General features: G+C 44.8%; 1 protein-coding gene across 5 annotated transcripts in view; it reads left to right on the forward strand.

Annotated features, from left to right (window-relative positions):
* The window catches only part of actn4 (actinin, alpha 4), a 48,896-nt gene that overhangs the window by 20,005 nt on the left and 18,212 nt on the right, over positions 1-10,679 (forward strand). For all 5 annotated transcript variants that reach the window (XM_069161043.1, XM_069161042.1, XM_069161041.1 and 2 more), the window contains exon 2: positions 10,347-10,461. In XM_069161043.1, the coding sequence (XP_069017144.1) occupies positions 10,347-10,461 (115 nt within the window). The remainder of the gene's footprint in view (positions 1-10,346; positions 10,462-10,679) is intronic.

Here is a 10,679-nt window from a genome sequence, read left to right on the forward strand (position 1 = left end):
GGCTAAAGCCTCATCTGTGGGAAGTGCATGTGGATGAAGAATGAAAAAGTAGAGTTTATTTGTTATAGCTCGTTATCACATACCAAGTCCTGATTAGTACAAGAACAAGAGAAGGAACAAATCCACTCAAACATGCTCATTTAGTGAGATACCAGAGTTGGTTGTTGATAATTGTCACAGCCGAAGGCCTAAAGCATAAATGTGTTGTATGAAGAAATGAACATTGGGCTTCTGTGGTGGACAGTGTCAACATCCAGTTAGGCAACTGTGTGATTTGAAGTGGAGCAATGTGTCCAATTCAGCAGCAGTTTGTATTGACACACAGCAGGAGGACATGGCCTCATTTCATGTTGAAATATGCAAACTCTTGTCAGTCCAGAAAAAATGTCAACTCTTTTTTTTTTTTTTACCCAAACAGCGTAGATATGTGGAGTGGGATGTTAGATTGTGTATATATGACAAATAACTTAACGGCTTAAGTTGGATTCAGCGTACCAGAAACCCTGGATGGATCCGTTTCTCCTGTTTTCTTCTGAAAACGAGCCAAAATCAGAAATAAAACTCGCATGTTTCACAACATTTCATCAGAAAGAATTTAGAGAATTTCCTGCTATACTTACAGACTGTTATTCTGAACGTTAGTAGTCAGGTTAATGTGTTCTTACTGATGAGTGAAATCAGTTTTTATATGCAAAAAATAAATAAAAAAAGGGACACATTTTGTACCTTAGAAATAATTTAATTAATTATTTAAGTCAACAAAAAGCACGAGGGAGAACGGGAGAGGGATGGAGGAAATTAAAAGACTACATCAATCCCAATGTGGGAAATTCAATTATCCAAGCATTGTGTGGGAATAGTGTATATACATAATAAAAGTACACATCAGAAAACGTTTAATTAAAATAGCTATAGTATAACAAAAACCTTAGCATAACATCTATAGAATATGCTACAAATATAAAAATAGGCTAACTTATATACTATATACATGTGTGCAAAGTCATTTAAATGCAATGAGGTGCAGTTGGAATATAAAGATGTTTAAACTCATCATGATCAAAGTTAATGAAAGAGCAAAACAGAGGAACATAAACTTTATTTACCAACCCGTGCAACAGGCCAGTACACGGTTATTATTTACAATATTCATGTTTTTATGCTATTAATATTTCATAGCCGGTGCTTTAAATAAAAAGATAAAGTAGTGTTCTTTTTGTAAGTCGACCAAGTCGATCCTGAAATAGGTTGCAGGCTCTCCGTCGGCAGCAGCGGTGCAATCCGACCGGACTCAGAGCAACAAAGACAGGAAGAGACATAAATAAATGAACAAATAACCACATCACTTGACACTTTACCCCTTTCCTCCCCTCGCCCTCCCTCCTCCCCTCTACACTCCTCCCTCCCCTATTTCCTCTCTTTTCCCCTTTCTCTTTACCTTTTCAAGTTTCCCCTCAAATCACTAAAAGCCACCCGGCAGCTGCCCAGACTGTCTGCTGTGGAAGGTAAACTCAAGTCAGGTCATTCATTAGGAAACATGTTCTTTTGGCCGGTTGGATCAGGTTGGCTTTTAAAAGTGCTGGTCGTGGTGGAAAAAATACCAAGAACAATAAGCTTTGTGACGGATCGGCGTGATGATTGGTCCACCTCCTTGAAATCCAATATGGTGCGAGTGGCTTTCCCAGAGGTTTAAAATTTACTTAGTGAATGGCTGAAAGTCATTTTTTTGGAGACAAGTCTTTGTTATTATTATCATTATTATGATTGGTTTTGTTTTTTTTGGCATCTTTTGCCTTTTTTTTTTCTGATTTGCTGAGTGGTCAGAAAGGGAAAGGATGTCCAAAAAAAGTAATAAAAGCTCCAGCTGGCCATGAATTAAATTGGGAGCTCCCACGTGTTATGTGGCCGAACCACTTGGCTATCGGCTCGCAGCACCTTTCCTCATATAATCCACGAGTGGAGATAAAGCTTCCGGTTTGAAACACAACTTTTGCTTTTGTTAGTTAACTTCGGACACCGTCTCCCCATCGGTGAAGCATCCTGTCGAGCTGCTCGACTCGGGATCATAAACGCCCCGATGTGTCCAGCTGCAGCCGTTACTCACAGTCAAAGATTGCAGTGTGGGTGAATTTAAAGTTTGTATTATTCATTTGGTAGTTTTTCTGACAAGTGAACCTGGGGGCCACACTTCCAGCTAATCATAGTAAGTGGTCATTAATAATGCAGCTTTTATGGCGATACCTTGGAGGACTGAAGGGAATCTGGGCAGGAAGTCCAAAAAAAACTTTTAGGAAATTAAATGTCGTGCATTGAACAGAACTTTGAAATCTAGTTACTGAAGCCAAATAGCAGCTCTTTACTCAAAAATAGTTCTTTGACAAATGAAGGAAAAGAAGCCGAGTCAGCGAGATCGTATTACACACTCACTCAGAGTCCATGTAAGAGATTAAGACGGTGTGTCGATGTGTATTTCCCCGGGGGGGGGGGGATACAAAAAGGCACGACAGTCATGAAAGTAGTCGTCTCTCTGGTTACTCAGGATGCTTCCCCCCCTCCACCCTTCAGCGCCTCGTTGACTCTTCCTCTTCCTCCTCGGTTCTCGTGAACTCGGTGATCGTGAAGTCATCTAAAGGGCCCAGTTCGATCCTCGGGGTTTCCTGGAGAGGAGCGAACCGATGGAGCATTTAAAAAAACGTTTTTTTTTCAGATATCTTGAAAGCAGCATTCCCTCTTTCATTTAGCATTCATGTTGTGCTCGTTCATAAACATCTCCACCTTCCTCCTCCTCCTCCTCCTCCTCCTCAGCTTTCATCTTACCAAATTGCTTTTTTTTTTTTTTTTTTAAGCCTCTTATCCCACATTCAGCCATCTGTGAATCCTTATTTACCCTCTGTATCCGTGTACGGGGAAATAAACTCAACCTTATAGGTAAAAGAGTTCTTATTTCCCGTCTCTGCTCAGTTTCAAGTTTCTCTTCGATCTGACTGTTGGACATTTTTGAATGAGATGTTTCTGCCTTTTTAACAACATTCGTCCATCTTCTTCCTCTTTTTCCAAAGTTGTATAACTCTTTCACTCTTCTCCTCCCCCTCCTCGTGCCCCCCCCCTCCCTTCTCCATTTCCTCTCCTTTCCTTAATCCTCCTTTTCCTTTGTTTCTGTTAGCTGCTATATTAAGGCTCCTCCAGAGAGCCGTGTGTCTGGCCGGACGCAGTCGCTGAAGCTCGCTGAAAACCGTCGGCGTTAAGCTGTTGCCTCACATAATGGCATATCTGAGGAGCATTAGGCCGGCCGAGGAGGACGCAGCAATTGCATGTTTGTTGTCTCCCTCTGGGAGGAGTGTGTGTGTGTGTGTGTGTGTGTGTGTGCGCGCACTGTGGTGAAAGATCGTCGCTACATTACAGCTTGCTTTACTGACTACCTGTCAGCACATGAAGCAGGAGGGAGGCTCCCTCAGTGTGTGTGTGTGCACGTTAATGATCACCTGTCCAGACTTGAGAGGATAATGAGACCAGAACAAACCTCCTCGTCAGGGCTCCGCTTCGTCGTCTCGCCTTCCTCCTCTTCCTCGTGTCCCTCCCGCTCCTCCTCCTCTTCACTGTCTTTATTCATGATTAGCGGACCTCTGGTGACTGGCGGCATTTTGGACCAGAACAACTTGGCCAGCTTCTCTTCTCTCTGTAGAGCCACCGCGCTTGGCTGCGCGGCTGCATTCCCCGTAATCTCTGATCATTCATCATTTCACAGTCCGAGATGCTGCCATTTCTCTGTGTGTGTGTGTGTGTGTGTGTGTGTGTGTGTGTGTGTGTGTGTGTGTGTGTGTGTGTCTGAATGTTTTTAACGGCCTTGGGAGAGTGTTGCTCTCCAAACAGCTGTTTGCTCGTTCAGCTCGAGGCTGCTTCTTCCTTCTCGGCCCCACAGTCGTCCAAACCGCGAACCCCCCCAGGTAGCACCGTGTTCCCCCCCCCCCCCACCCTACACCCTCCACCACCCCTGAGGGAAGGTGACCTACTACTGCACTGTGACTCCAGACCGGTGCAGCAGTGGCTCTACAGCAGCAGGCTGCATATCCAGTTACATCCCGGCGGTGTGACTGGGGTTGCGTTGGAAACGGAGAGCAGTGCGATGCAGACTGCTGCTGCCTTTTTTAATGTCGGGTGTGCGTTCGCGGTTGAACACAGAACTTACAGTTCGGTCCGTCTTCAAGGTTCTCGGTTCAGTTCGACATCGTCGTTGTCTAATCTTAATTGAAAGTGGGGAAAAAAAACATTTAAACCGAGTCGGCCTGCCTTAACATGCAGAGCAAACGGTCATGTGGAGTAAAACAGTGTGACAATAGTTAGCAGTGCTGCTGTGTCACACGCCACAGCCCTTTTTTAATTGGTGTACTCTAAGAATAGGAGGCCTTGTGTCGGGCCGGGCCAGACCAGATCCAGACCAGTCACTGATCTTTATTCACAGGGGCCAGGCCAGCATGGTTTTGGCCCATCTGAGTCTGGTACAGCCAGTATGGTGCCGTCCAAGTTCCTTGAGGTCTGTACCTCCTGCCAGCAGGTCCGCATTTAACTCCTTTAACAGTCTGCATTTTGGTGCAACAACTCGCTGTCATCTTGCATTTTTCATTCTGACATTGTGTTGCGCGCCACGCCCATGTCAGTCCCAGTGAAGTCTCTCGGTGCCGTGACTCTGACATGTTGGATGTTCTGCTGTGTCGGCGGAGCAACAAGGATTTCAATGATTTCCTCAACGGCCCGTTAATAGCCTTCCTAACCTCCCCGACTCGGCTCTTCCTCTTTCGTATTTCCTCTTTTCTTTAATATTTTGATGATTATTGATGCGTAATTACAAGAAATGAGGATTTGCAGCAGAAGCTCGACGTTGGGTTCATTCGAAACCACATGCTGAAGAGGTGCAAAGAAAGCGCTGAAATATGTCTTCATGTTTCAGCCGCTTGCCTCAACGCATCCTTGAGTCGCAACATAACAGTGATGATGTCGAACTGTTAATCGTGTGTGTGATTTCATTGAATCCCGTTGCTGCCTCCACCAGCACCTCTGTTTCCTCCTCTGAGCTCATCTCGCTGCATGTCTCCGCCTGCCTGGTTGGAAGCCTGTTTTACTTGCTGGCAGCTGCTGGTAGGGAGGCAGGGTGTGAGAAACTGGAACTGGCATCTACTGTGTGTGTGTGTGTGTGTGTACATGAGTGGGTCGGTGGACCGTTCTGGATGACAGTGTGAAATGTTCTGTGAATACAGGAACCGTTTCAAGATGAGACCCTTGAAATGAGACCGTTCAGGTGAGAAGTTGCGTGTTACAGTTCAGCAACGAAACGACAAGAGTTGAGGGTGCAGCCAGTGTGTGTGTGGGATTGTTGTAATAGTGAGCTCATCACTGTGAGCAAGAAACATGGGGGGGTGTGTGTTTTGTGGAACGCACACACACACACACACACACACACACACACACACACAGTGCTGATGTCACGAAGAGAATGCGAGGCAGTTGTGTAATAAGACTGCTCAACCTGGCTCATTCTTTCCAAGGGTAGAAAGACACACCCTCATCTACGTGTGTGTGTGTGTGTGTGTGTGTGTGTGTGTGTGTGTGTACTCTGGTGTATGAATACTATCAGGGCACCTATGTAGTCAGAACATTACTCATGAATTAAGAAGTTGGGTGTGTAAATAGCTTGTGTGTATGCATGCTTGACATGAAGTGAGCTACACAGAGATTGTGTGTGTGTGTGTGTGTGTGTGTGTGTGTGTGTGTGTGTGTGTGTAGGTGGTTCGATGTGAAAAGCACATTCCTGTCCAAGGAGTGGTCCGTGACTGAGAGCAGTCAAAAGGTGGAGCGATGAGAGGCGTCGGCTCGACATAACTTCTCGTTTTTAACTGGTGATGTATATCTGAACCCTGACCTTTGACCCAGTGGGCCCAGTCAGAGACGAAAAACAGTCAAGGATCACACTGATGACTGGTACATATAGACATATCAAACAGCTGACCCCCATAAGGTGCCCTCTCTTTTCCACACAGTAATGCTGCGAGGGGACGTCTGTCTGTCTGTCTGTATGTATATCTGACAACTTAACTACCTCCAGGAAACAAGCAACAAAAACTTCTGCCTCCTGAACACCCACATGAAGCAACACATTAGTACCAAAATGTCTGCCAGTCAAGATTAACAGATAATGATAAAAAATTTTTTTATAAAAACAAACCAAAATCACAATTTTCTCTCAAATAGTTTCATAATGAAGGAAGTTAATCGGCCTCCATCGTTTGTTTCCACTATTTGATCAAAAAATATAAAAAAAAAAAATCTGACTTTGCTTTTGACGCAACAGAATATTTCAAATATTAAAATAAAATGAAAATAGAGTCGATTTAAAAATAGCAGGACTCTTGACCTGAATATTTTCGTTTGCGCAGCCTTGAGAGGCGTTCGCTGCATGCAAATGAGTTGTGAAGCTCTCGGTGAGACTTCTGCATCCGTCAGCAGGTACTTTGGTCTAAAACTGCCGCAGCCGTCTCCGGTTTAAAGGCTGCCGTCTGCAGACTGCGTGTTTCAGCTCCCTTTTCATCGATGTTTGACAGGATTCAGATCAGGACTCGAAGCCCCTCTGGAGTGTTTTCAGCTGTGTGTTGTGGCTCATTACTCTGTTACAGGATAACGGTGACTCACCAAAAAGATGCCGTTTTGTCTCATCTGTCCAAAGGAGGCTTTTTTTAATTTTTTTTTTTTTTTTTTTACCAGAAGCATGGTGGCTCGTCAATAAGCATTTTACCAAATTCCAGTCGTTTTTTTTTGTTGTTTTTTTTAAAGCCCTTCTTCCATAGAGTCCACTGCACAGTGATGTGTCGGGGCCTTCAAATTCAGTTTATATCTCCTTGTTTCTTTGTCTACTATCACCGCCGTCCCTCTGTTCAACCCGGGGTCGGTTGTCCGCTTGCGGCCGCATATTTGCAACAGAGGTCCCAGAAACATAAATCTTCTTAGAGATGTACATATAGCCTTTCCCTTTTAGCATTTGTCTATAATTTTCTCTCTGATCTTCATAGACAACTCTCTGCTTTTAGTTTTCACCAACAAATTCATCTGTAGTAGAAATGAAAGGAATCCACACAAAACTTCTTTTTTTTTTTTTTTTTTTAAACCAAAACTATCTTTGCCTGGGTCAGAGGCAGTTTAGAGCCCTGCTTTATAAAGAAAAAAAAACTTTTACAAATGGAGAGCACAGAAATATAAAAGGATAGTTTTATTTTTCTTGCTTTTATTCTGGCAACAAGCACGTCAAAGTTTGAGTCACACTCTGACCCAGTTTCATGAAAGCCACCGTTGGCATGTGAAGACTTTCCTCAAAAAGAAAGACACCCTCATTCCTACAAATTTAGACTCTGCAGCTATTGGTTGAGAAAAATGACCAAAAAGAAAAACTCCTAACTGCCTCTTCGCTCTCTTTTTTTTTACCGACCAGCAGCTCAGTAGTCATGAGTCAAGTGGGTTAATCCTATTAGAAGGATTCCTGCTTTACAAATTCTAATTTCTTTTTCAAATACTTTCAGCTGCCAGTGTGTAAAACGGCCCGAAGAAGCCTTTAAACCACATCAGCATGATTACATTGGAAGGTTAAGGAGCGACAGCAGGCTGATGTGTGCAGCAGTGATAACAGACAATGTTTTTCATATCCGTTGCGCAATAGATACAAGGGGATAAGAACATGAGCTTTCTGTCTAAAATGTAAACCTTCTTAACGCTCAGATCCAGCTTTGCTCGCCCCTCAGACCCACACGGCCTTCAGCTCGTTATCTGCGTCCTCGGCTCGGGTCAGAAATCCTGTCGTCGGCTCTGATCTGTGTAGCCAACACACGGACAGGTTTAACGGGCTCCGCTGGCTCCCGCTTCACTTTTTAATTCGGTCAGAGCTCCGAGTGGATTATACTTCCTCCAACTCTTCTGACGTAAAAGGTTTCTTAACCCGAAGGGTCGTATTAAAAAATAAAAAAAAAATCAAACAAAACTCATTTTAATTTTGCTTTTTAATCGGTTATTTGAAACGCAGCTGAAGACAATTCGACAGCTCTCTGAACGACGGCCCTCTCTGGGCAGTGTTAGAGTCTGACCTTTGACCTTTTTACGAGGGAGGCAATGAAACCCTGCAGGTCTCGGGGCCGTTTGTATTTTACCCTGCAACTCAGCGATCCTGTACAAACATGGCCGCCTCACTGCAGTGGGAGTGAAGCTGCTTTCTAATACAGGTCACATCGTTCCGCTCCACTCACCACGCAGCGGCTCCACTTTGCTCCAGTGACCCGAGATCGTTTCTGATATCGTGTGCCTAATTTAACGTGTAAATAACAGATGGAAAGCAAAAATGTCCTCTGAAAGTCCATTTTCCTGAGAGATACGCGTGATATGTGTTTGAATACCAGAATGAGTCAATAAATGTTAAAAAAAAAAAAAAAAAAATTTAAAAGAACTGTTGTTGGCTTTAAGGCTCCAGTGCAGTGATGAATGTATCTTCACTCTGATTGTCTGAGCTGGAACTTCCTGTCAGTGGGGTGCCACTTCCTGCCACATTGTTTTGTGTGTGTGTGTGTGTGTGTGTGTGTGTGTGTGTGTGTGTGTGTGTGTGTGTGTGTGTGTGTGTGTGTGTGTGCTAGGGAGGGCATTGTCTGTCTGCTCTCTCCCTGCTGCCCACCAACTTTGTTTGTTTATGTGAAATCTATCTCCTTCCTCTCTGCCCCCACAGTCCAGCCTCTGAGAGGGAGGTCTCTCGCTCTCTCTCTCTCTCTATATATATATGTGTGTGTGTGTGTGTGGGGGGGGGGGGGGGGGGGGGCTGGTATTGGACGGTCTGGGGGAGGGTCACACACACACATACCGAGAGAGAGAGAGCGAGCAGGCCAAGGGGGGTGAAGAGAGCACAGGGGGCTGAAGGGTGCCATTATCCAGGAGGCTCAATGGGCGCTTTGTGCCGGTGGCCAGGGTGGGGCGGTGTGTGTGGGGGAGGGAGGAGGGGTGAGAGGGGCAGGGCGGCGAGCAGTGCCCTGTCATAATGTTTTTGAACACTGTGCAGGAAACATGGAGGAAAAGAGGAGGTGTGACGCTGAATCACACTTTTAACTTTCTCCGAAGTTGAGAGTTTTTATCCCATTTGTGTGAAAGACTGAGAAGGATGGTCGGCTCCCGTTCTGGATCAGGGGAATTTGAAATGAATTCAAAGAGCACTGAATATGTAAAAAAGAACCATTTCATTGAGTCTTGTTCATGTTAAAAGTGAGAGCAGAATAATACAGCATGTTATTCCTGCAAAGTTTTTGCAGCATTTAAGCTGCGACATGAAAAACTGCTGTTAGCTGTGCTTCTCTGCCTCGTTTTTTTTCCTCTTCCCTTCACGTATTGAAATCCTTGTTGATGTTATACTTGCATTTCAACTACGTTTATGTTGATTGAAACCCACATTAGGAACCCTTTAGCTCAACTTTTGAAAGCTTTAAATAGTGAGGTAATTTTTTTTATATTGGAAAAACTCAAGAGTGCAGCTTTGCTGAATGTGTCCCGGCCTGACCTCCAAAGGGTATTTTGGTAACTTGGCATTTTGTCGGCACTTCCTCCTAAATTATACAACGAGTCTCGTAACAAAGAGTGTTTTCTGACACTTTGATTGATGACGGGCCATAATGGACAGTTTTGGAGCGAGTGGCGTGACAAGGCTGGTAGAAAAGCTCGCCAGCTTCTCCGCCTTCCCGTGCCTACCTCAGAGCTCCTTCACAATAAAATGATTCAAAACACATTTTCTAAAGAATGCCGGCTCGCCAACAGAATAAAAAAAAAACCCAACATGGATTCCAACAGGCTCTTGATGTGTGAGATTTGTGCTGGCGTGCGTCTTTTTTTCCCCAGATGTCTGTGTTGGTGATCTCGTGCACCGTTTGGATATTTGTTTACACGTATCATGGATGTTGTTCAGCTTAATGTCAGCCTGCTCGTCTCCTACTCGGAGGGATCCACGGGGTGCCGACATCGGTAGCCTCCGATTCATCATTTAACTGCCAAGTCCACATTTTTGTCTTTGTCATGCCTAGTTTAGATTGTTCTTTAAAATCAATAGGCGTTTCTTTTTCTAATTGTACTCAAACAGCTGCCTCCTCCACGTTTTTCCTCCCGCTACTTCCTGTCGTATTGAAGCGCCTCCATGACCTCCCTTCCTGTCCATTGAATTTTTTTTTTTTTTTTTTTACATTTTTTTTTTCATTAGCAAATTCAAAGTGGTTTGTTTTCATAAAAGCGAGGGAAACATTATCACACGGTCACCGCTTGTCCTGTTTTTTTGTGTTCTCGTGCAGACGTTCACGGCGTGGTGCAACTCCCACCTGCGGAAGGCCGGCACGCAGATAGATAACATCGAGGAGGACTTCAGGGATGGACTCAAACTCATGCTGCTGCTGGAGGTCATCTCGGGTAAGTCACCCGTACGACCTCCGAAGACCCCGGGGACGTCGGATATGCTCGGTGGCGCCGCCCGACCCGCCACGCGCTCGTCTGTCCTCCGTGGTCACGTTTTCAAAGCCGTCGTAATCAGACGGAAGAGTATTGTCAGATGTTGAAGATGGACGAGGTGTCTTGTCCTCTCCGGGATGTCCCTCAGTTTCCAACCTCAGTGTTGATCGCAGGCCTTT

The sequence above is a fragment of the Embiotoca jacksoni genome, unplaced genomic scaffold, assembly GCF_022577435.1.
Source record: "Embiotoca jacksoni isolate LCO1_2020_lvr unplaced genomic scaffold, fEmbJac1.0.p SCAF_28, whole genome shotgun sequence".
Classification (NCBI taxonomy): domain Eukaryota; kingdom Metazoa; phylum Chordata; class Actinopteri; family Embiotocidae; genus Embiotoca; species Embiotoca jacksoni.